The 26,831-nt window shown below is 41.6% G+C and overlaps 1 protein-coding gene across 1 annotated transcript; it reads left to right on the top strand.

Annotated features, from left to right (window-relative positions):
• The first annotated feature begins 7,388 nt into the window (after positions 1–7,388).
• Positions 7,389–24,688, top strand: vamp3 (vesicle-associated membrane protein 3 (cellubrevin)). Its single transcript, XM_041891467.2, has 5 exons — positions 7,389–7,717; positions 18,030–18,102; positions 19,802–19,960; positions 20,046–20,097; positions 22,994–24,688. Coding segments are annotated over exons 1-5 (306 nt in total). The 5' UTR covers positions 7,389–7,715; the 3' UTR covers positions 23,014–24,688.
• The last annotated feature ends 2,143 nt before the right edge of the window (positions 24,689–26,831 follow it).

Genomic DNA, 26,831 nt, shown 5'->3' with positions numbered 1-26,831 from the left:
CCTTACTTGAATGGTGTGTTCTCTTGTCTTTGCCATGTTGACAAATGGGTAAGAGAATTAGGCCTCTGTGTCACGTCATATTTATACCCCAGGGAAACAGGAAGTCATGAATTACTAATTAAAAGTTCCTAGATACCCTGACCAACTTTAGCAACTACAGAAAAATATATTTTTTAAAAAATCAATTAAAATTTTCAGCGGAATTGTTAGGGGTGCCAATAATTGTGGGACACATGATTTCAAGTTTTTTTTTTCTAAATGTGTGATTTTTTTTTTTACCACCAAAGTAATGTACTTAAATAAAAGGTTGGATTTTTCTCTTTTTTTGCATTTGGGTTCTATGTTGTTTAAAAAAAAAGGAGAATTTTTGGAAGTCCTCGACCACATCTTAAACAGGGGTGCCAATAATAGTGGAGGGCACTGTATATTGCAGTGTAGGTGCAATTTAGATTTTGACCACTAGATGGCATCCCTGTGTGTGCAAAGTTTCAGATTGAGCCAGTGAAGCGTTCCAAAACTGGACTATTTTGTATCAAGTCTGCCCAAATGTGCCGAATTGGTCAATTGATACATTTTCAAGTACATAACTATAGAGAACATACAAAAATGATATGGTAATACAAAATGTAAGTTTACACACTCCCAGGAATGTCATACATGATGGATCATTAGCTTATACACTAACTTTCACACATCTAGATGGCCGTGCGGGGTGGGTGTGGAGCCAGAGACAAAAGGGGTTCAAACTGTAGTACCCATTTCCTACATTTGAATATAAAAATGGATTTTATCAAACAAAACTATGCTACATTTTATCTCTGGGACCCTTAGGATGACAAATCAGAGCAAGATTACTGAAGGTACATTATTTACCTTCAGAGGTGAATGTATCAAACCAGTTGCCGTGATACATTTTTGTTGTTGTGCACTCTCCTCAAACAATAGCATGCTATTTTTTCACTGTAATAGTTACTGTAAATTTGACAGTGCAGTTAGATTAAGAAGAATTTAAGCTTTCTGTCCATATAAAACATGTCTATGTCCTGGGAAAGTTTGCTGTTACTTACAACAGTCATGCTAATCACATTAGCACGCGTTAGCTCAACCTTCCCGTATAAGGTTACATTTCTATTGCGCAATCTGTAAAGCTTCAGCAATACAGATTGAATAGAGCCCTTAATCTGTTAACTCATACCCAAATAATGTTGTTGATTCATCTTATACTTGAATGTGTGGGCAAAGCATACATTTGAGAAAAAAACACTTTAAAAAACCCTACCTCAAACTTTTTTCTCAAACAGACTGTTTAAAAAATGCTTGCTTTTTCCTGTTTGAGGATGAGGTCATGTTTTTGACCAAGATGTCTCATTGGCTCATTGGCTGTTTACTTGTCATTAATATTTTTATTGACCGGTATATGCCCACAACATTCTGTCACAGAGTTTATAAACCTTGAGGTGCAACATCACGAGACTTCCGGGAACGCTTGCGAAGCAGACCAAGCAGACCAGGTTTGAGAAGTCAATGAGATAAGTGAAAAATGATTCCATAGTTGTCAATTTTCTCGAAATCTCAAGGCACAACTTAGATGCAAGACAATGTCTTAAGGATTACTCCAACCTCATGAAAGTAACAAACTGACACATTTTCATTTTTGTCAAAAACAGCTTTATATCGAAGGGGTGCCTTTGATTTGACAGCCTGCACATGCTCAGTTTGCGCGAGACAACCGTTAGACCCGATTACATGTTTCTGCGCATGAACTTAGCTAGCCAATGTCGCCTACAAGCGTGATCGGTGACTGGAGAAGCAGTTTCTGCCTATCTTTATACTGTACTGTCTTTGATTCTGTTGTTTGGGTATGCCCACACCATTCAAATACAGAAAAGCTGTTTTTTAACACTTAATTACCATTTTTTTTGGAAGGAAATCTATTTCACTCATATTGTATTTAATTATAGATCCTATTTCATAGAAATCTGGAAACACTGGACAGCTACTTTAAATCCATGCGTATGTATTGCTGGCTTCATGTGCTCATGGGAAACTGGGAAGTGGGAAGTGGTCAATCTGACATGATTGTGTTCAAGTGCTTTTGAAGTCGGAACAATTCTTCAACCAATAAGATTTTAGCTATCTTGATAAACTAGCTAACATTGCGAATAATAAAGTTAGCTAGCTTTCTTAGCATTGACAGTATGGTCAGATTAGCTACATTATACATATTCAGAAGGTTGTAATTGTCAAACACTGATTTGTTATCATCTGTTGGTTAAAAAGGTAAAATGTCAGTGGTGAAACGTCACAACTCGGCAACTCGGGTAACAACATTTTCTCAGAGTTTCCCACTTGTAATTCCGATTTGGAGGGTTATTCAAGTGAAATTTCCCACTGGGAACTAGGAGCTTCCGATAACTCTGATAGCACATGAACGCCACACAATTCCATTCTCATTTGCCACCTATGCCACGTTCACGTGCTAGTCGGAACTAGAAAACTCGTATATTTCCGACTTGCTAACTGGTTGGACGTGTTTAACTACAACCAGTTAGCAAGTTGGAGATTTCCAAACTTCCTAGTTCCGACATTTTTAAAAACCCATATTAGACTGTGTTTACACAGGCAGCCCAATTTTGATCTTTTTTTCACTAATTTGTTTTTTGACCAATCAGATCAACTCTGAAAAAAGATCTGAAGTGAAAAGATCTGATGTGATTGGTCAAAAGACCAATTAGTTTTTTTTAAAGATCAGAATTGGGCTGCCTGTGTAAACACAGCATTGTAGGCCTATTTTGCTGCATCTAGCTAGACAGGCAGACCAATTATTATATTTTTGTTCACTAATTGGTCTTTTGACCAATCAGATCAGCTCTGAAAAAGAGCTGATGTGAAAAGATCTGATATGATTGGTCAAAAGACCAATAAAAAAAGAAATCAGAATTAGGCTGCCTGAGTTCTTCACTTGCCTTGGGTCAGGAGTAGAATCGGATTGCTGAATCAATGCTTTTCCTGTTCAGAAAATCGAGAAAGACAGACAATTTTTGTGAGTGATAATATGGAAAGAACACCACAAGAAGGATTTATTTTCCTTACACACCTGTGTGGAAATTTGGCAGGTTGATGTAAAGAAGTGAAGCAGTTAGTAGTGGGCAGAAGGGAACCTGTGTGAAGCTAGCCACAATAGTGGAATTTGCGGTTCGCCTTCAAAATAAAAGTTGCACATTAGCTAGGTTTCCAATCAATTGTTAACAGATTTTCATGCTAATATTCTAAAATCCGTGTCAAAACAATATGCGCATTTTCCCACCAGAGATGTGTTTCCATCAAACTGACTTTTTGTAATTATTTTTTTTATTACATTTCAAATGACAATAGAATAATAAATACATAAAAATAGGATATCACTTGGCTAAAGCTCATGTATAGCCTACCTACATTATGAGATTATTATTATGGACAAAAGAGCGAGATTATTTGTATTTGTCAAATGGAAGCCATGCATAAAATATTATGTCACCAGAATAAGACCCTCGATATTTATTGGAAAGGAGCATCATGCTCATCGCTTTGCACTTTCACAACCATGTGAAGTTTATCATTATTTATTTCATCTGTAGCCTAATAAACTGCATACTTTCCCAACGAGTCATAGTGGGAGGACCACACAACATGTCATCACATGACTCCAAGTTTACTTCAAACAATCAATCAAATGTATTTATAAAGCCCTTTTTACATCAGCAGATGTCACAAAGTGCAATACAGAAACCCAGCCTAAAACCTCAAACAGCAAGCAATGCAGATGTAGAAGCACGATGGCTAGGAAAAACTCCCTAGAAAGGCAGGAACCTAGGAAAAAACCTAGAGAGGAACCAGGCTCTGAGGGGTGGCCAGTCCTCTTCTGGCTGTGCCGGGTGGAGAGAGTACATGTCCATTAAGGCCAGATTGTTCCAGCAGGGTCATTCAGAGGTCAAGACAGCAGTTGCGGGAGAGAGAGAGAGAGTCAAAAACAGCAGGTCCAAGACAAGGTAGCACGTCTGGTGAACAGGTCAGGGTTCCATAGCCACAGGCAGAACAGTTGAAACCGGAGCAGCAGCACGACCAGGTGGACTGGGGACAGCCAGGAGTCATCAGGTCAGGTAGTCCTGAGGCATGGTCCTAGGGCTCAGATCCTCCGGGAGGGGAGGGAGAGAGGGAGAGAGAGAGAATTAGAGGGAGCATACTTAAATTCACACAGGACACCAGATAAGACAGGAGAATAACATGAGATATAACAGACTGACTCTAGCCCCCCGGCACATAGACTATTGCAGCATAGATACTGGAGGCTGAGACGGGGGGGTCGGGGGACACTGTGGCCCCGTCCGACGATACCCCCAGACAGGGCCAACCAGGCAGGATATAACCCCACCCACTTCGATATGATGGATATTATATCAATATTTGCGCATAAAAGCGTTTTCACCGACATCTCTCGCATAATTAATTTTACTGACACAAAAAGATCCCACCTTGTCTAGCGTATTTTGTTTTGTCGACATTGGGAAAGTTTACAGGAAAATGTTCTGTTTCCATCAAGCCTGTCATGACATGTTTTATCTGACATATAGGCTACTTTACTCTGCATAAAAAGGTAGGATGGAAGCCTGGTTGGTGAAAGTGATTCAAACTGATACAAATAGTGGAATCATGCCATATTTGGACTAGATAAGTTCGGAATGTTGTTATATACATTCAACAAAGGACAAATATCAGTTGCAATCGCACTGTGGATGTATTATACTTTACAATTGCATTGGGGGCATACTTACATTATATATATATTTTTTGTGTTATTTAGCAGAGGCTCTTAACCAGAGTGACTTACAGTAGTGAGTGCATACCTTTTCATTTCATACTGGTCCCCCGTGGGAATCGAACCCACAACTCTGGCGTTGCAAGCACCATGCTCTACCAACTGAGCTACACATATACTGTACAGCCTAACCTATGGATGTTGTACCCATGAAATGGGGTATAGGCCCACTGTGACACTCACAGTACACAACTGTGTAGAGTTTACACAGATATTAGCATCTTGGCTCTTATTGCAGGACTTTGATTGTGGGAAATCACCTTTCCAGTCAGTCTATAGTGTGTACTGGACATTGAAAATGCACTGTCCAGCCTAACCTAGGGATATTACATGGGTGCAACATCCAAGTCCCGCAATCCAAGTCCCGCAATAAGTGCTATGACGCTAATATTTGTGAAAACTCTTCACAGTTGTGTTCTGTGGGTGTCACCGAGTAGGCTGATATCCCATTTCATGGGTGCACAGTCTCTAGTTTAGGCTGCACAGCCCAATATGAATGTTCAATACACACAATAGGCCATATAGTGAGCTGATTTCCCACAGTTAAACTTCACTAATAAGAGCTAAGACGCTAATATTTGTGTAAACTCTACACAGTTGTGTTCTGTGAGTGTCACTGAGTAGGCTGAAACCCCATTTCATGAGTGCAACATCCATAGGTTAGGCTGCAGCATCCATTGGTTAGGCTGTACAGTGCATATAAGTATGCCCCCAAGGCAATTCTAAAGACTAATACATCCACAGTGCGATTTCAACAAATTAACTAATGATTGTATTTTGTTGTCTTTATATAACAACATTCCAACTTGTTTAGTATTATCTAGTCCCAGTGGCGGCTCCTGAAAAAATTCTCAGGGGGGGCAATTTTTCTGATGATTTAGGTGACCTACACACATTTTAAAAAAGATATGTCCAGCAACAACATGAAGACAGGGGCAGCATATAAGTCAATACTGATATACACATTACTTGCTTCAAAAAGGCCTCATGGTTGAATTGGAAATATGTGCACCTGAGCATTATTATTTTTTGGTAATAGGAAATTTTTATAGACTTCCATATTCTGCCCTCTTGTATAGATTTGTGAAAATGAACAGTGATAGACATTTTGCCTGAAAACAGAATTTGAAAATAATTTCTAGAAAAGGTAAACACAGCTATCTGTATGGCTTTGTAAAAATGAACAACCATATTCTGGCCAATTGTATAGATTTGTAAATATGAACAACCATATTCTGGCCAATTGTATAGATTTGTAAAAAAAAAAGTTTTACTTTTTTTTAAATGAAAAATAACTATTTTAAACAACATCAACTGTGAACTGATTTGGGCGTGTGTGTGTTAAAGAGACAGACAGGGAGGGACAAAGAGAGAGAGAGGCTACATTACTTGTACTGAAACTGTTCTCTTCTCTCTTTCAATGCAGCAAAGCGGTCAATGACTTTCTCATTGAAATCAGGCATGCTGAGGACTAGTTTACTAGTTACTTTTTTTGATGCGAGAAGTAGCTTGCTGCATGATAAAATTCAGCTGATGCACATAGCAATGCACGTAATGGGCATTCTTGAAATGCTCACGTACCTTTTGCTGCACACCAGCCTTCTCTCGCCTCATCACACTGGCTCCATCGTAAGCTTGCGCAATGAGTTTGACTTTCTCGTCGTCGGCAAAAAGACCGTTCAGTCTCTCCAAAAAGCACACTGGCGATTGAGACTGAGGTTGATTCCGAGATGGGAAGGAACTCAAAAAGCGCTCCTGCACTTTGTGGTTGTACCTCAGCACCAGCTGTGTCTGTGTAGAAACGTCCGTGGTCTCGTCAGCTTGGATAGCTACGAAGTTCGCCGACTTCACCTCCTCCACAATATGTTCCCTCATGACCGCTAGCATACACTCCAGTAGCTCGTTTTGAATGGTCTTTGATGTGAACTTCTTTCAAAGAGACAATCGAGTTGCACTGAACGCTAGCCATCTTGATAGTAGTACGTGAATTGATTGACGCTGCTACCCGCTCTTTTCTTAGTTACGTTCATGGTTATGTTACGTATGACGAAAGCGCGTAAGTGCAAGCCCTCAGAAACCCATAGAGATTGTATTGAAAGCTCTGATATTTGAAAAAAAAAGATTTTACATGAGAGGCTATGAGAGACTTCTGGGCGATTTTCAACCTGACTGAAATCGCCCCAAAACGGGCGGGGCCATTTGAAGCACGACTTTAGCCTGATTGGACATTTAGTGGCAGATCAGACGTCTAGATTAGAACACTGATAACTACTGTTGCCGTGATATAATTGATTAGAAAAAAAATCCCTTGCTTTTCCCGTTTGGCAGTGCGTCGCCCATATCGCCCTAATGAACACACCGCCCCTGTCTAGTCCAAATATTATCTAGTCCAAATATGGTATGATTCCACTATTTGTATCCGTTTTAATTACTTTCAATTGGGGACGTTTATTTTGAAGGCCAACCGCAAATTCCACTGTGGCTAATCCTTATTGTGGCTAGCTTCACACAAGTTCCAGGCAGGGGTAGCCTTTTCTTGACACACTCTGGAAATTGTTTTTTTCGACCATTCGTATTTCAAATTCAGATCAATTTAATCAGATACTCGTTTTGGTTAGTTTAAAATTGTTCAATTGCTATTCATTGCTATTTTGCGCAATTACTCACTGAATTTGAGGTGCGCCATTTATTATACATACTGTCACTTTAAATTACACAGAGGACTGGTACGGATTGACACGGCTTCATACAAGCAGACTAGCCTACTAGTTACACGTTCAGGTTTTCCGGGGCTTTGGATCTCTGGCTGCTAGCTATCTATTTATCTATCTATCTATCCATCCATTCATCCAATAAAACCATGTAAGTATTTTCTCTTCTCAGGTTTATAATAACTTTAGGTCACTTGATCAACTACACGAACATTCATTAACTTGGTCGGTGTTTCAAATACGTGTGTTTATTGTAAAAAACAAAACAAAAGTCAACAACGCCCAACTTCTCCGGGGTTGGGTGTGTGAAGGTCTCGCGGCTTGCTAGCGGCTAACTTTCATGCAACAAGTGCTTGCTCAAACTAGCGATATATATATAGTTAGCTAGCTGACGTTAGCGTGCTAATGCTGGCCCAGTAACTTAGTTAGCTAGCTAACAAAACAAATTGACGCCGCTAGCAAACGTATTATTTAGCTAGCTAAGTTAACTGTACCCAGGGTCTGACGCTAACGTTACCTATTTATGGTTATATTTTTTAATGTTTGATATATATATATATATGGTAGTTTTAGGCTTTGTCAAAGTTTCTGGGGCGATCACTCACTGCTCTAGAATGTAGCTAGTGAAAATGGGTAAATTTAAGAGGGTGCGACTAAATTAATGTTTAAACCTAGTTTTCTTTAGCCTATGTCATTATGAATCACGTACAATGAATAATTAGATTGTTCTCTACAATATTACAACTGTAATATGCTTGTACTTAACAGTATTGATTCAATAAGAACGTTAACTTAGTTTGTTTTGACCGTTGTTAGTTTAGACCGCGCAGCTCTCTTGGTTGTACAGGATCTCGTCCATATTTCAGCGTTGGTTGGTGGGCAATATCATATGGTTGTTTTTGTCTGTCTACTTATTCCATTGCTGTCGTTATCTCATGATCCAAGCCCATGCTTGCTTACTATTATTATTTCTCGAGAGACAGAATTACAGAATAAAATGACAAATGTAGATCGTTTATTTTGATTGTACAAATGTTATACGTTATTTAAAAAAAACAATATACGCAGCCTGCTTTCATAGACCAGACTTAACATAGTAAAGAGAAATCTGGGATCATTACTGAAATTAGTATAATATGTTACGTTTTGTATGGTTACATAAGACAGATGGTTACTTGTTGGGTGGGTGTATAACGCGAACGTCTAGCAACTTTAAAATGTTAGCTAATTAGCAACTTCTCAACTACTTTTTAGATACTTTGCAACTACTTGACATGTTAGCTAATCCTAACCGTAACCATTTTAGCTAACCCTAACCCAGTGGTGTAAAAATACTTTAAAGCACTTCTTAAGTAGTTTTTTTGGGTATCTGTACTTCACTATTTATATTTTTGCAAACTTTTACTCCACTACATTCCTAAAGAAAAGTATATACTTTTTACTCCATACATTTTCCCTGACACCCAAAAGTACTTGTTACGTGTTGACAGGTAAATAGTCCTATTCACACACTTATCAAGAGAACATCCCTGGTCATCCCTACTGCCTCTGATCTGGCGGACTCACTAAACATAAATGCTTTGTTTGTAAATTATGTCTAAGTGTTGGAGTGTGCCCCTGGCTATCCGTCAATTTAAAAAACAAAAATAACATTGTGCCGTCTGGTTTGCTTAATATAAGGAATTTGAAATGGTTTATACTTTTACTTTTGATACTGAAGTATATTTAAAAACAAATACTTTTAGACTTTTACTCAAGTAGTATTTTACTGGGTGACTTTTACTTGAGTAATTTTCTATAACATGCCATTTAGCAGACGCTTTTATCCAAAGCGACTTACAGTCGTGCGTGCATACATTTTTTTGTGTATGGGTGGTCCCGGGGATCGAACCCACTACCTTAGCGTTACAAGCGCCGTGCTCTACCAGCTGAGCTACAGAGGAGCAGTTCTATTAAGGTATCTTTACTTTTACTCAAGTATGACAATTGAGTACTTTTTCCACCACTGCCCTAACCTTAACCCTTTAACCTAACTCTTAAACTTAACCTTAACCCCTAGCCTCGCTAATGTTAGCAAGCTAGCTAACGTTAGTCACCTAGCTAGAATTCGTAACATAGTATATTTAGCAAATTCGTAACATACAGTGCATTTGGAAAGTATTGAGACCCATTGACTTTTTCCACATTTTGTTACGTTACAGCCTTATTCTAAAATGGATTAAATAAAAATGTTCCCTCATCAATCTACACACAGTACCCAATAATGACAGTGAAAACTGTTTTTTAGAAATATTTGTAAATATTATTAAAAATAAAAAACTACATAAGTATTCAGGCCCTTTGCTATGAGTCTCGAAATTGAGCTCCGGTGCATCCGGTTTCCATTGATCATCCTTGATGTTTCTAAAACTTCATTGGAGTCCACCTGTGGTAAATTCAATTGATTGGACATGATTTGGAAAGGCACACACCTGTCTATATAAGGTCCCACAGTTGACAGTGTATGTCAGAGCAAAAACCAAGCCGTGAGGTCGAAGGAATTTTCCGTAGAGCTCCGAGACAGGATTGTGTCGAGGCACAGATCTGGGGAAGGGTACCAAAAAATGTCTGCAGCATTGAAGGTCCCCAAGAACACCGTGGCCTCCATCATTCTTAAATGGAAGAAGTTTGGAACCACCAAGGCTCTTTCTAGAGCTGGCCGCCCAGCCAAACTGAGCAATTCGGAGGAGAAGGGCTTTGGTCAGGGAGGTGACCAAGAACCCAATGGTCACTGTGACAGAGTTCCTCTGTGGAGATGGGAGAACCTTCCAGAAGGACCACCATCTCTGCAGCACTCCACCAATCAGGCCTTTATGGTAGAGTGGCCAGACAGAAGCCACTCCTCAGTAAAAGGCACATGACAGCCCACTTGGAGTTTGCCAAAAGGCACCTAAAGACTCTCAGACCATGAGAAACAAGGTTTTCTGGTCTGATGAAACCAAGATTGAACTCTTTGGCCTGAATGCCAAGTGTCACATCTGGAGGAAACCTGGCACCATCCCTACGGTGAAGCATGGTGGTGGCAGCATCATGCTGTGGGGATGTTTTTCAGCGGCAGGGACTGGGAGATTAGTCAGGATCGAGGGAAAGATGAACGGAGCAAAGTACAGAGAGATCCTTGATGAAAACCTGCTCCAGAGTGCTCAGGGCCTCAGACTGGGGCAAAGGTTCACCTTCCAACAGGACAACGACCCTAAGCACACAGTCAATACAACGCAGGAGTGGCTTTGGGACAAGTCTCTGAATATCCTTGAGTGGCCCAGCCAGAGCCCGGACTTAAACCCAATTGAACATCTCTGGAGAGACCTGAAAATAGCTGTGCAGCGATGCTCCCCATACAACCTGACAGAGCTTGAGAGGATCTGCAGAGAAGAATGTGAGAAACTCCCCGAACACAGGTGTGCCAATTTTTATTTGTAATACATTTGCAATAAATAAAATAAAAAACTGTTTTTGCTTTGCCATTATGGGGTATTGTGTGCAGATTGATGAGGGGGGAAAAAACAATTTAATCAATTTTAGAATATGGCTGTAACGTAACAATGTGGAAACGGCCAAGAGGTCTGAATACTTTTTACGAATGCACTGTATAATACGAATTGTAATTCGTAAACATATCATGCGAAATGGGTGATGGACATCTACAAATTAATACATACCATACTTAACGTCACTTTTCATACTAAATACAGAATAATACGAAATGCACTGAGACCAGGTTGATATATGGGGCAAGCGAATTAGCCTACATTCGTCAATCTGTGTCTGGAATAAATACAGGCAGTAGTAGCCAGCCATGCATTAGGCTGTTTATTAGCCTATTTTTTGATAATTGAATAGGAATGAGTAAGTAAATCATGTGCATTTTCATTTGTCAGGGTCGTTAACCTTTGAACAATCTGTGTGAAGAAACATAACGATGCGCTCTGAGTGATAGCGCAGTAATGTGCACTTGAGGTATAGGCTTTACTGGCATTTTAAAGCGCACTTCCGGGTTTTCCAATCACGAGTAAATCCGATTACGAGTATCAAGTGTGATAAAACGAATATGAGTGAGACGAGTTCCAGATAGTAAACATTAGCAGCAGCTTATGTAATGAGTCAATTACAAAAGGATCAATGCAGATCACACTGCCAGGACTCTGACCTCCATATTGGCGGTCTCATCGTCGTTGGTGATCAGACCTACCACCGTCGCGTCGGCGGTGAACTTAATGATGGTGTTGGAGTAGTGCATGGCCACGCAGTCGTGGGTGAACAGGGAGTACAAGAGGGGACTAAGCACGCACCCCTGAAGAGCCCTCGTGTTGAGGGTCATCGTGGCGGATGTGTTGTCTACCCTCACCACCTGGGGGCATCCCGTCAGGAAGTCCAGGATCCAGTTGCAGAGGAAGTTGTTCAGTCCCAGGGTCCTTAGCTTAGTGATTAGCTTTGAGGGCACTATGGTGTTGAACTCTGAGCTGTAGTCAATGAACAGTATTCTCACGTAGGTGTTCCTTTTGTCCAAGTGGGAAAGGGCAATGTGGAGTGCAATAGAGATTGCATCATCTGTGGATCTGTTGGGGCGGTATGCGAATTGGAGTGGGTCCAGGGTGTCAAGGTTGATGGTGTTGTGAGCCATGACCAGCCTTTCAAAGCATTTCATGGCTACAGATGTGAGTGCTACAGGGCAATAGTCTTTTAGACAGGTTACCTTGGAGTTCTTGGGCACAGGTACTATGGTGCTCTGCTTAAAATATGCATGTTGCCAGTTAGCGATGCTAATGATAACCGTCTTGTGGGTAGACAGACTTTCTCAAAAAATTTCAATTAAATGTTAACTGCAAGGTAGGCTTACCTGACAAGTATAATCATGATGGAGTTTCAACGCTTCTACTAGTCAGACTCAATCTCACAGGCATAAATGTAACTCGAGTCGCGTTACCACGGTAACCTCCCAACCTTAAAGGGGCAGGTGAATTTGTTTCATCTGTGATATTTTGGTTAAGACTCACTTAACAAAAAATTAAATTAAACAATATACCACATTACTTCTTACTAGTAATACATTTTTTGTTTTAGTAACATTACAAAGCATGCTCATCTGTTTTTGTTTTGTTGGTATAATTGTAGTGGGGGGGGGGGATATTTTGGCTGGTAAAAATAATTTGGCTGGTAAAAAGTCTGAGTGGCTGGTAGATTTTTTGGCCCCCGCAAACACCTTCATGACTGACCCCATGGCAAACCCCTTCACCCCTCTCACCTGCATTTAGACCATGCATTTTCTTCCTGCTCCCTAAACGTCTTTGCTCCGCGAAAGAAGATGACAGAACTTTACCGATGTCAACTAGATTGAATCATTCATTCTATCGATTTATGACATCTGGTGAGCAAGGGTTTATTTAGTTTTTTAGGGCAACATATAATTATAGATACTAACAAATAGCCTACCAAAATGTTGGAAATTATAAGCAGAAACATTATCTAAATCAGGCCCCCTGTCAAAAGTGTTCCGCCGTCTGACTAGCCCACAGCACATTTTCTATATTAGCGGGTTAGGGTCGGGTGCGGGCCTCAGATTTTCACTTAATCACATATAGTCGGGTGGTTGCGAATGGGTTATTAGCAATTGCGGGTGAACAAACAGGTGACCTGCGCACCACTTGTCCATGTCTGGCCAAATATTTGCAGGTCCATATTCACAAATTTGTTTACATCCCTGTTAGTGAGCATTTCTCCTTTGCCAAGATAATCCATCCGCCTGACAGGTGTGGCATATCAAGAAGCTGATTAAACAGCATGATCATTACACAGGTGCACCTTGTGCTGGGGACAATAAAAGGCCACTCTAAAATGTGCAGTTTTGTCACACAATACAATGCCACAGATGTCTCAAGTTTTGAGTGTGCATTTGGCATTCGGACTGCAGGAATGTCCACCAGAGCTGTTGCCAGATAATTTAATGTTCATTTCTTTATCATAAGCCGCCTCAACGTCGTTTTAGAGAATTTGGCGGTATGTTCAACCGGCCTCAAAACCGCAGACCATGTGTATGGCGTTGTGTGGGCGAGCGGTTTGCTGATGTCAACGTTGTGAACAGAGTGCCCCATGGTGGGGTTATGGTATGGGCAGGCATTAGCTACTGACAACGAACACAATTGCATTTAATCGATGGCAATTTGAATGCACAGAGGTACCGTGACAAGATCCTGAGGCCCATTGTCGTGCCATGCATCCGCCGCTATCACCGTATGTTTCAGCATGATAATGCACGGCCGTCGCAATGATCTGTACACAATTCAAGGAAGCTGAAAATGTCCCAGCTCTTCCATGGCCTACATACTCACCAGACATGTCACCCATTGAGCATGTTTGGGATGCTCTGGATCGACGTGTACGACAGCTTGTTCCAGTTCCCGCCAATATCCAGCAATATTGCACAGTCATTGAAAAGGAGTGGGACAACATTCCACAGGCCACAATCAACCGCCTGATCAACTCTATGCGAAAGAGATGTCGCGCTGCATGAGGCAAATGGTCACACCAGATCCTGACTGGTTTCCTGATCCACGGCCATACTTTTTTTTTTTTTTTAAAGGTGTCTGTGACCAACAGATGCATATCTGTATTCCCAGTCATGTGAAATCCATAGATTAGGGCCTAATGAATTTATTTCAATTGACTGATTTCCTTATTTGAACAGCAAGTTCTTTGAAATTGTTGCATGTTGCGCTTATATTTAAGGCGTTATTTCGGTTGCATGTAACTTTATTTAGACCTTTTTTGGAAGTACAGTGAGGGAATAAAGTATTTGATCCCCTGCTGATTTTGTACGTTTGCCCACTGACAAAGACATGATCAGTCTATAATTTTAATGGTAGGTTTATTTGAACAGTGAGAGACAGAATAACAACAACAAAATCCAGAAAAACGCATGTCAAATTTTTTTAAAATTGATTTGCATTTTATTGAGGGAAATAAGTATTTGACCCCTCTGCAAAACATGACTTCGTACTTGGTGGCAAAACCCTTGTTGGCAATCACAGAGGTCAGACATCTCAGGAGGGATTTTGTCCCGCTCCTCTTTGCAGATCTTCTCCAAGTCATTAAGGTTTCGAGGCTGACGTTTGGCAACTCGAACCTTCAGCTCCCTCCACAGAATTTCTATGGGATTAAGGTCTGGAGACTTGCTCCACTCCAGGACCTTAAAGTGCTTCTTCTTGAGCCACTCCTTTGTTGCCTTGGCCGTGTGTTTTGGGTCATTGTCATGCTGGAACCCATTTCAATGCACTGGCTGAGGGAAGGAGGTTCTTACCCAAGATTTGACGGTACATGGCCCCGTCCATTGTCCCTTTGATGCGGTGAAGTTGTCCTGTCCCCTTAGCAGAAAAACACCCCCAAAGCATAATGTTTCCACCTCCATGTTTGACGGTGGGGATGGTGTTCTTGGGGTCATAGGCAGCATTCCTCCTCCAAACACAGCGAGTTGAGTTGATGCCAAAGAGCTCGATTTTGGTCTCCTCTGACCACCACTTTCACCCAGTTCTCCTCTGAATCATTCAGATGTTCATTGGCAAACTTCAGACGGCCCTGTATATGTGCTTTCTTGAGCAGTGGGACCTTGCGGGCGCTGCAGGATTTCAGTCCTTCACGGCGTAGTGTGTTACCAATTGTTTTCTTGGTGACTATGGTCCCAGCTGCCTTGAGATCATTGACAAGATCCTCCCGTGTAGTTCTGGGCTGATTCCTCACCGTTCTCATGATCATTGCAACTCCACGAGGTGAGATCTTGCATGGAGCCCCAGGCCGAGGGAAATTGACAATTCTTTTGTGTTTCTTCCATTTGCGAATAATCGCACCAACTGTTGTCACCTTCTCACCAAGCTGCTTGGCAATGGTCTTGTAGCCCATTCCAGCCTTGTGTAGGTCTACAATCTTGTCCCTGACATCCTTGGAGAGCTCTTTGGTCTTGGCCATGGTGGAGCGTTTGGAATCTGATTGATTGATTAGTTCTGTGGACAGGTGTCTTTTATACAGGTAACAAGCTGAGATTAGGAGCACTCCCTTTAAGAGTGTGCTCCTAATCTCAGCTCGTTACCTGTATAAAAGACACCTTGGAGCCAGAAATCTTTCTGATTGAGAGGGGGTTAAATACTTATTTCCCTCATTTAAAATGCAAATCAATTTATAACATTTTTGACATGCGTTTTTCTGGATTTTGTTGTTGTTATTCTGTCTCTCACTGTTCAAATAAACCTACCATTACAATTATAGATTGATCATTTCTTTGTCAGTGGGCAAACGTACAAAATCAGCAGGGGATCAAATACTTTTTTCCCTCACTGTACATACTGGCCATAATGACTATTGTTGCTCAGGTTTACTCCATTCTTTGGTAAGTACCGTGCGTATTTTGACATTATTACGCTTGAAAAGCTGGTGAATGGCAAGTTGACATCATGCCTCACATTCCCCTGAACTTTCCCCTAAGTGTTCTTTTGAATCAATGGCCAAGCTTGCTAGCTAGACAAGCCATGAATATTCATAGCTAGGTACATAGCCTATATTTTTAATCTTATGGTGAATGTGAAAAGCCAGATGCATACGTAATGTCATCAGTTTGTCCAGTCCAAAATAATATATATTATCTGTAGCTAACGTTAGCAAACACTGCTGTGGTTGTATGAAGCTAACATGGCCAACCAAAGTGTTTTATTGTTCCAGGCAGTGAAGATGCCAAAATTCAATTTGTAACTCTGATTAGCTTGGGTGGTGTTGTGGTTTATGCATATTCAAGGTTCATAGAATAGGGGCTAATACTAGAATGCAGATGCCTAAATTGGCATGTGCTATGACATTTCAATGTGATTCCTGGAATTACCTATTTTAGTCCCTTCAGTTGAATATGTCTGCGCTCATTGTAAACTTCAGTAAGCGCTCTTAGATCATGAGCGAGTGGAACAATGTCGGAGAATAGTAGGAAGCCTGCTTTGTGACCTTCCCTATCTGCATCCTCATCGGAGAATGTTCCACTGATGCAGCGCACGGACAGAAATGCCCAGTGCCTCAACTGCGGTGTCCAGCTCAGGGGCCATGTAATGTGATTTTCCCCTCTAAAAGGCACTAATACTGAAGAAAGGATCCCAACTTCTCTCCTACTTTCCCTACTTTAAGTAATTGCTGATCTGAAAGGGCTGGATTGGTGAGAGCAGTCGGGCGATAACTTTCTCTCACGTGATTAATACCTCAAAGAAGGATGCCAAGACACACACAGGGAGAGGTGCATTTTGGTACCTGCAGTCAGAACCGGCTGTAGTGAGGGAGAAGTGTGGCAATATGGAACTGACTGTTTTAGTTTTAGCAGGGCGGGTTGCGGTGATGAAGTGTAGGAGACCGACTGGTTCTGCAGTATTGGGTGCAGTAGAGCAGGCTGCAGTGGGGGAGTGTTGAAAGGGGAACTGAGAGAGCAGAGATTCGAGTGGAATGTTAAGAGACCACACCTCCCTGTATCATGCTACCACTACCAGCCACCCAAGCTCCACTATCATTACGCACTCACTCACACCCCGTAAAGTTAGGCTATATCCCCCACCATTACAGTAAAGTTAGGCTATATCCCCCACACACACCACCGTTACTCTTATCGTAACATACGGTAGTCAAGAAATCTGGATGACTGAGATACAGAACTAGAATTAACTGGACTGGCGCCATAAGTGGCTGAGTGGGCCGACTTTACCACCTGCTCTCCTGAGAGGTTTTAGGAAGAGGGTGTGGAATTCTGCCCGTGTGTTTGGGGAGAGAGGGGGGAGAAACAGCGGTGCCATTTGTCTGTCTGGGTTACCACCATTGCTCTCTAGCCTAATGTCTGTGTTCTGAGTCAGTAACACACACTAACCACACTCACACACACTACCCTTTCCGTCCCCCTGAGGGAAGTTAGGACCTCTCTGAGCTGGTGTAAAGGAATAACTCAAGTGAGGCAGTAGACCTACTGCCATTTCTCCAGCAGGTGTCAGCAGAGCGCTGCTTTAGAAAAAGCTCTCCTTACAGGGAGTTCAGTTTTTTTTCATATGGACATTTCATAACACCATCATATTAATCATGTGCTTTGGTGAAGTAACAGTACAGTTAGGCTATATGGAAGCCTTTTCACATGAGTCATCTAGGTGTGCCCCTTAGATATCCTGTACCTGACAAAGTTTGATGTGAAGGAATGAATGTGAATGCGTGTATAGTGATGCCCCTGTCCCATTGCAGAGATGTATTTACTACTCCTGCACTGGGGTAGGGACTGATCACCCCCACACCTGTTGTGTTTGAGTGCAATGCACTCATGGCGTTCTGACGGGAAGGGCGCAAAATTAAATGGGTAATCCTGCACATCTGGAGACTAGAGTGTGTGTGTGTGTGTGTCTCTAAACCCTCTGTTGCCCTTTCTCCAGGTCTGCTCCTGCTACAGAAGGCTCTGCGCCTGGCAACCGCCGCCTACAACAGACACAGGCCCAAGTGGATGAGGTACGACCCCCCCCCTCCCCACACACACACACCCTTCACTCTAAACATACTCAGCATACACAACTCTTACCACCTACAGCAGGAACTGCTCTCTTATGATTATCAGCTGTTGTCAAACACATTTAGGTCTGAAAAGATTATCTTCCTCATCAGTATGCAGCAAATTCATACTAGATGAGAAGATTAAATGAGTATGACATCCTGCCATTTAATGTGTACTCTTTTTAGAATGTTCACATACTATAAAAACATTATATTCATGCCTATCGATACGGCAGTATGATAATCCAGCCACAGACCCATCTTCATTTCCTAGTTGTAGCCTTCTACCTCCCTGGTCCTGTACAGTTTCCCCAGCCTAGCACAGTTATGTAGTCTCTGGCAGTGAGTCTCCAGAGTGTTTCTGTTAAACAGCAGACCGCCTGTGTATCTGTTTAGATGTCTGGGCCACACTGCCCTCAGGAAGAAAGGCTCACACACACAGGCACGCAGGCCCAAACAGATCCTTCCCTAGCCCTTATGCACTTGTGTAGATGTGAGAGTATTGGATAGGTTAGAAATATTGTAATATTTCCATTAAACATTCTACATTAGAATTTCTAATAGGCCTGGTGGAATTTGTGGGATTCATTTGGTTGACTGTAGAAGTTACTAACTCTGCTGTATTCAGGAAGAGCATCCATCAACCCTCTGCCTCACACGTGTCCCTCACACGCCTACCATACCCCTTTACTCCACCCTAACCCTCAGCTCTGTCGCAGTCTCACAACTCTCGCTGAAGCTCTTGGCTTCCCTGGGCATGTACAGTTGCTCCTAGCCAAGGATTATATAATAACTGGTAGTGTGTGTTCCAAGAAATACATGTTTGTTTTCAGTAGGAAGTCTTGTTTGTGTATCAGACTGGACACATACATAGAGCTTGCCTATATACCTCAGGGCAAGGCAATCACATCTACCTTCTCTTTAGCTGTATGTGGATAAAAAGCCATTTGTGCTCTGTCTCGCTCGCGTTCTCTTATCGCTCTGTCTCTCTCTCTCTCCATGGGGGGTAACTAGTGTACTTATGCCCCCCCCCCCCTCCCAATAACATTATCCCCTGTGTCCGAAGCCTCCTGATAGGCTGCTGGTCTCTTATGTAATACATTTTGTCTCCATGGTTATGTAATCACTGCATGGGCAGGCACAAGCTGCCACCCCTCCCCTCTCAGTCTGTCTGGCGGGAGGGGCAGGGTTTGTGGATCAGTGGAACATATGGGTTAGGCTATGTGCGCTTTGGGCAAAGAGAGAGCGAGAGTGTGCGTGTGGCAAGTTTTTTCTGGCGAGGTGTTCTGTTCCTTCTCTGTGGGCTTTATTATGCAACACTGAGCATCTCATTGAGACTGCAGCATTGCTGTCCTCACACAGTGGAGGATATAGACAGTATTGGTGTTGTCTCTGACAGGCCCTGCATGGTTGTGCATGAAGACATTAATTTCTTATGCAGTCTAGACGGTCTCTGGGCTCGTATTCAAAAAAAAACTCTCAGAATTGGAGTGCTTATCCAGGATCCGGTCCCCCTGCCCTGTCCATATGTTATTTATTATAATCTGAAAGGCTAAACTGGCACACATGTTCTCATTTCAGCTCAACCTGAGTTTACTGCAGAAACTAACAAACTCTCATATAAATGACTTTTTCCCATTTTAAAATGTGTGTGTAGGTGGTGGATATCATGCGTGTGAATGTGGACAAGGTGTTGGAGCGTGACTCGAAGCTGTCGGAGCTGGACGACAGGGCGGATGCATTGCAGGCCGGAGCCTCCCAGTTTGAGACCAGCGCTGCCAAACTCAAAAGGAAGTTCTGGTGGAAGAACTGCAAGGTGCAGTACACACACACACACACACACACACACACACACACACACACAACAGCATATTGAGATGTGTGTGATCTGTGCTCTCCAGATGTGGGCCATCCTGATAGCGGTTATAGTCATCATCCTGGTCATCATCATCGGTGAGTATAGCTCTGGGTGGAACAGTATGGGTGGGTAGTAGTGCTGTGCGGGTTGACTCAGAACCTGCAGTCCCCACGGGTTTAGGGTCATGAAATATTGTGTGGAAGAAGGGCGGGTGGGTGGCGGGCAGGTTGAATAAATAGAACAATACCTTTAAAAAATCCATAAATGTAGGCTATCATTCTTGTGCAATTTATATCTCTAGGCTACATTGAGGTTTTTCTTTAAGCCTAAAATGTAGGGCCAAACTGTGCACGAGCCAAATAGCCTACACACCAATCGCCAAATGCTTTTGGGAACAGGCAGAAAAAGTAAGGACAATGTCAGAGTTTAATTCAATAAGACAAAAGCTGTGAAATGGAGAGTTGAAAGTAGAGAGAAGGGAGGGCCAGAAAAGTAATCTTTAGGAAAGATTTAGTGAAGTGGTAAAAGATCATAGCAGGGAATATTATTTGTGATGATTGAGGCGCTATACAAATTCCACAGTCACAAGATGGGGACTTCAAATAGGCCTATGGCAAGTCAAGGGAACTTCAGCCTACTGTTCAACGTGATCCCAGAGCATTTCATATTATTCTGTATGTAAATCCGATACACTCCATTTACTATGATATTTTACATTTCTTAAGGTATGTATTAATTTGTGGATCTCCATCATCCATTTGTTATATGTTACAAATTGCAATTCGTATACAATGTTATGAATTTGCAACACGTATGATATGTTACAAATTCAAATTTATTGTTGCTAATGTTAGCTCGATGGCTAATGCTAACATTAGCTAGCTTTAGGAGTTGGGTTGAAGGGTTATTTTTCTTTATTAACCTTTATTTTAACAGGGTGTCATTGAGACCAAGTCTCTTTTTCAAATAAGCCCTGCATAATACAAACACACATCAATAGAAAACACAAACTAAATTGCAAAACATTATCATAAAAAAACACAATCTTCGCTTAGAGCATTCCCCTCTGTTTTAAATTCCATAAAGGGCAACAGGCATTGAAGCCTGAGCCTCCCCTGCAACACATTGTACATCTGTGGAGCATAAAAACCAAAAGCAGCTCTCCCTAAATCAGAAGCCACCCTTAGAACCTCCAGCACTATCCAATCTTGTGATCTTGTACTATATTCTATTGTTTTGACCTTGATAAGTGTTGTGTAGGAGTTTCAAAGTAGCTAAAAGGTAGTAAGTAGTTCCTAATTGCTAAAATTGTCTGTGAGATTCGAACATGCTACCTTTGGGTTGCTAGACGTTCGTGTTATACGCCTACCCATCCACCCCGACCAATCACACTACTTTAGTTTTTGCCTTAAATAACCTTATCTTATGTTACCATACCAAATGTAACATACTGTATCATACTAATTGAAGTGTCCCGGATTATGTTTACTATGCTACGTATAGTGTATGAGACCAATCTGACTGTTCAGATGGGTTAAATGGAAACTGAAATCTGGACACTGACTGTTGGTCTATAACCTCTCACATAGCCTTAATTTTAACTCCTGCAGAATTAAGCATTTCTTGCCTCGGGAACAGGAGTGGTGTTATAGGTTTAGTTTTTTTCCATTTTATGTTTTGAGGTTGGACTTGAGCACGTGTAGGGCGCACTGATTAGTGTCACCTCGTTAGTCGGTATGTGTTACACCTGTGCTGGTTGCCATCTCGTTAGTGGGAAGGAGTTTCACCTGTGCTGGCCCAGGTGATATTTAAGAGTGGTTGGCCCAGTGCTCTAGTGGTCTTGAGAGATGTGGAGGGTTAACAGCTTTAGTTGGCTCTCCCTATTTTGACTTCTAGACAAACAATCCTTTATCAAATTTTTTTGTTTTTGTTTTGCTCCACTTTTTGGTTTGCTTCTTGTCTTAAGTTTGGTGTGGGTTTTTATTTTGTTTCCCTCTTCTTGGGCAAATTTAGTTGGGTGCTCATGGAGGTTCCAGTTGTTGTTGCTAGTAAACTTTCAGTGGACACCACCATGAGTGTCTTTCAGAACCCCACCTAAAACCCCACCTGTTTCGTTTTGGCAGTTGTAACTCTTTGTTAGTTCCCCCTTCTGTTTGAGCAACCATTATTTGGTTTTCTTGCTTGGGAACGTAACAGTGGAGAAATTATTTCATTCTTTCAGCATTTTGAGAGAATGTGAATGCCAGTTAGCACCTTTACAGACGGTCCCTATATTTATCAGCAACATAAAAGCTGATATTCTTTATTTCAACCATTATACAATATGCATCCAAGGTGAACTGAAATTGTATCAGAAACGTTGTTTTCACAGCTTTCTATTTCCTTACAACTGGTCAAACTGATGTCATTTGGACATTTTGCACAGAAAATATTGGAGTTATTGCATTTTCTACCCGGTCCCTAAATGTCATTGCTCCACGAAAGAAGCAGAGATGACATCGGTGATGTTGTCGGTCAACTAGAACTAGATTGAAGCATTAATTTCATTCTATCGATTTATGACAGTCTGGTGAGCAAGGGTTTTTTGATGACTGAAGAGAAGCTGCATGTATCTAATTATAGACAAGTTGACTAACAAATAGCCTACCAAAATGTTGGAAATTATAAGCAGAAACTAATCTTGTACCCCACAGTCAAAAAGTAGTTTTGCCATCTCTGACTGTAGCCTACAGCGCATATATTTATGGGTTGGGTGTGGGCCTTGGACTTTCACTTTATCACATAGTCGGCCGGTTGTGGATGGGTTATTAGAAACTGCGGGTGGGTTATTAGCAATTGCCGGGGGGGTGAACAAACGGCTAACCCGCGCACCATTAGTGGGTAGGGCCAATACTGGGAACAAAGGTTATGACTAGGTTGAGTGAGGCCTATGACTCTTTCCTTCATGTGGTTGTCTGTGTGTGCCTAACTCCTCTCTGCCTTCTATGTCAGTCTGGAGCACAGTGCCGTAAAGAAGCAGTTGTTGGAGGCGGAAGAGGAATGGAGCGAATGATGGAGAGGAGCGAGTAAAGAGCTGAATGTCTCAAACACGATGTCTCATGGTTTAGCCTACTGAGCTTCAAAGCCCATTCTATACAGCAGTTGTCTTTCTTTCTGATCCCGGAGGGCCTATCCAGTGAGATTTAGAATGATACATTGCAGATAGAAATGTATTGCATGGAACTGACACCATTCTTCATTCCATGATAGAAAGTCATGTTCATTTTGTACAGTACCTTTTCTATCTGCAACTCTCTGAATGTACCTGCTGAATAGACTCCTGGTTAAACTATATATAAATGTCAGACACACACACACTGTGGCCCTCCAGCACCAGGAGTGAAGCACACTGCTTTGAATTTCTCCCCGTTATATTTTTATTTTTTGTTTTTATTAATAATACTAATATATTTGATTGTGTGTGTGGCAGAGCGAGACAAGTCCCTGTGTGCTTTCCTGTTAGTCTCTACTGTAATATTGACCTGATGTGCCAAGGAGTCACCCGCCACCCCCTTAAACACACACACACACACACACACACACACACCAGTGTGAAGTCCCACACCAGTCATCAGATCAGAACACCAAATGACATGGACTATTGGATTATTATATCCACAAACAACTGGGCATGGCTGAGATTCAGTCTCAACCTTGTTCCCGTCTCTAATGGGACTGGGTGTGTGTGACCCTAAATATGTGGGCTTGAGTTCAGAGAAACTCCCAAGATGCCAAGACAGGCACACAAGCCTTGTTTCTTTTCTGTTTGTCAGTCATTTTGGTCGAGCAGACTATGATACTGCCACTGCCATCAGTGCCACTCCTGTCATATAAAAATAGGGCCTTAAGTAGTGATTCATGTCAAAGCACCAAACAATAGATATCAGGCAAAGATGGGGGATGACATTTCGGCTGCCTTGAACTTAAGAAACACAGCCAAAAGACAGCCAAGCCTTATCGAACCAACATACAGAACCAGCAGTGCCTTTTCAATGGTCTGCATATTCATGCCCGCACACACATACAGGCACTAATGGTCTTCTTCTCTGCAGGCTCCTGCTATCCTTCATATTATGCTACTCACCAAGTCCACTCACCGCTGTATGAGAATTCTAGAACCGTTCAATTTTTTTTATTAATTTGATGCCAATAAATGTATTTGTTTTTGTTCCATAAATATCTTTGCTGTGTAGTGTTACTAATCTTAAGAGAGAAACTGTGTGGTTTATTTTTCTTTGCATACTGAAATGCCTTTAGTTGCCATGATACATTTGCTTCTGCAGTGAAGAGCATCATGGATGTTTGGGAAGGAGGAACTGTCAGGAGCATGTTCAGTATGTGTCACCCCCTTTTAAAGGGTGCCAAAACCAAGGGCCTATTCTCTGGGGTGCAACTCTATGGATCCTTCAGAGGTGTATTGCATAGAACCAATGTCACTGTCTTGTTGAAGAGTGAATTTTGTTCAATTCATTACATTTCTATCTGAAGTGCTCTAAAGATGTTTGAACTTACTGAATAAACTCCAGCCCTGCCAAATAAGCCTTACCCAAGTCTACCCCTCCCTGTGTGAATATTAGAAAGAAGTGCAATTGTACTATGTGGCTTTACAATGTTGTCTTGCTTGAATAAAAACAGATTTAACTATCACACAAGTGTACATACAGTATGTCTTCTGTGTCAGTATGAATGGGAGAGAGTGGGAGACTGTTTCTGGATTCAGGCAAGGCAAGTGAATAGCGCCACATGGTGTGTTGGCCCCTGCAGGTGTGGTAATGCACGTCAGATTTTCAGCCAATAGCAGGCTTGATTGTGCAGGAGAAAGTCCCTTTTGAGTTTGTCAATCCCATCTCTGGGGACCTGCCCAACAAAACCTCAGAGAGCAGCAACACTGGTGGGTTCACTTTCATTTGATCAGCATTCTCTACTACAGTACATGTATAGTACCCTCTAAAATAGCTAATATTCATGTAAATATCTTATTTAGTGATTCCAATTGGCCATTTGTGAGCCTGACTGAGTCACTGTCCCTCTTCCTAATTCATCAAATCATTCTCCACTACAGGACACCTTTATTGTCAAGTGTCAAAGAAAGTGTTTTAAACATTTCATTGACTGATCATCGCTATTATAGGAGCATTATTGCTCATAATGATGGGACATTTTCATTTACATTTACGTCATTTAGCAGACGCTCTTATCCAGAGCGACTTACAAATTTCCATCCTCTTTTGTTTATTCTCCACATGTCCATTTCCTATTTAAATATTCGTTTTTATGTTCTAGGCGAACTCAAATTGCATTTCCCTTTTTATATTGTGTTTGGTCACTATTATCAATATTATTGTTGTGGGAACTTTATCATTAATTGTAAAGGGGACTTTAGTGTGTGGTAATTCAAGTAGGCCTAGCTCACAACTGCCTGCGTCTCATTGACCCAGTAAACTAGGCCTACTTACTATGGTGCGCGGGTTAGCTGTTTGTTCACCAGCACCCAGCCCGCATTTGCTACTAACGCATCCGCTTCCGCCTGACTATATGTGATAAAGTTAGCCTGCAACCAGACTCTTAGCCAATTTATGCTTGATCCGAAAATGTGGTCAGAGGCTCCTTATGGAGGGTGTGACGCAATTGCGGAGTCTCCGGAGGCCTGCAGAGGCCAAATCGAGCGCCTCCCAAATGTTGTAATGCAGACGGCTCCATATAGCTCCACATTGACATGATTGGTTTGGTTGAAGGTAGGTATGTGGGGGCTGTAGGTCCTGTATAAACACAAACTCACTTCCTTGACAACTTCCTTCACAACAGCAGCCTTACCCCCAAATATAGAAAATACAGTTGTAGGCTACAGTCCGATAGGGTAACGATTTTTTGACAGGGGATGCAGGATTTTTACCTCATTTAGATATGTTTCTGCTTATAATTTCCAACATTTTGGTAGGCTATTTATTAGTCAACTTGTCAATAATTAGATAAATGCAGCTTCTCTTCTGTCATATGTTGCCCTAGATGACTAAATAAACCCTTGCTCAACAGAATGTCATAAATCAATAGAATGAAATGAATGCTTCAATCTAGTTCACATTGGAGAAGTTTGCTCTGTCATCTCCGCTTCTTTCGGGGAACAAAGACGTTTAGGCACCAGGGAGAAAATGCAAAACTCAAAAAAAGGGGAAAGATTTTCCGTGCAAAATGCCAAAATTACATCAGCTTGACCGGTTGTAAGGAAATAGAAAGCTGTGAAAACAACTAAACGATTTCATATTTTATGTGGTTGAAATACTATCAGCTTTTATGATGCCAATAAAGATATCATCTCTACAGAAGGTCCCTAACTGTGCATTCATGTTCTCTCAAGATGCTGGAATAAATAAATAATATTTCTCCACTCCTGTTCCAGAGGCAAAATGTACATTTGGTGTATCAGTTAATATTAAAAGGCTACAGTCAGTGTCCAATTTCATTTTTCATTTTAACAGAGTAGGCTAAAGTTCCCTTGACGTGCCTTAGGGCTATTTGAAGTCCCCATGTTGTGACGCGAATTTTTATAGCGCCTCACAATCAGCACACATAACATTCGTTGCTATCATCCTCTACCACTTCACTAAATCTTTCTCAAACATTACTTTGCTGCCCCTTCTCTCTAGTTTCAACTCTCCGTTTCGTAGCCTTTCTCTTATTGAATTAAACTCCGACATTGTCCTTACTTTTTTTGCCATTCCCAAAAGCATTTGGCGATTGTCATAGGCTATTTGGCGCGCGTACATTTAGGCCCTAAAGTTTAGGTTTACGA

The sequence above is a fragment of the Coregonus clupeaformis genome, chromosome 12, assembly GCF_020615455.1.
Source record: "Coregonus clupeaformis isolate EN_2021a chromosome 12, ASM2061545v1, whole genome shotgun sequence".
Lineage (NCBI taxonomy): Eukaryota > Metazoa > Chordata > Actinopteri > Salmoniformes > Salmonidae > Coregonus > Coregonus clupeaformis.
Note: the sequence above shows the minus strand (reverse complement) of the source record. Positions and strands in the feature narration are given on the sequence as shown.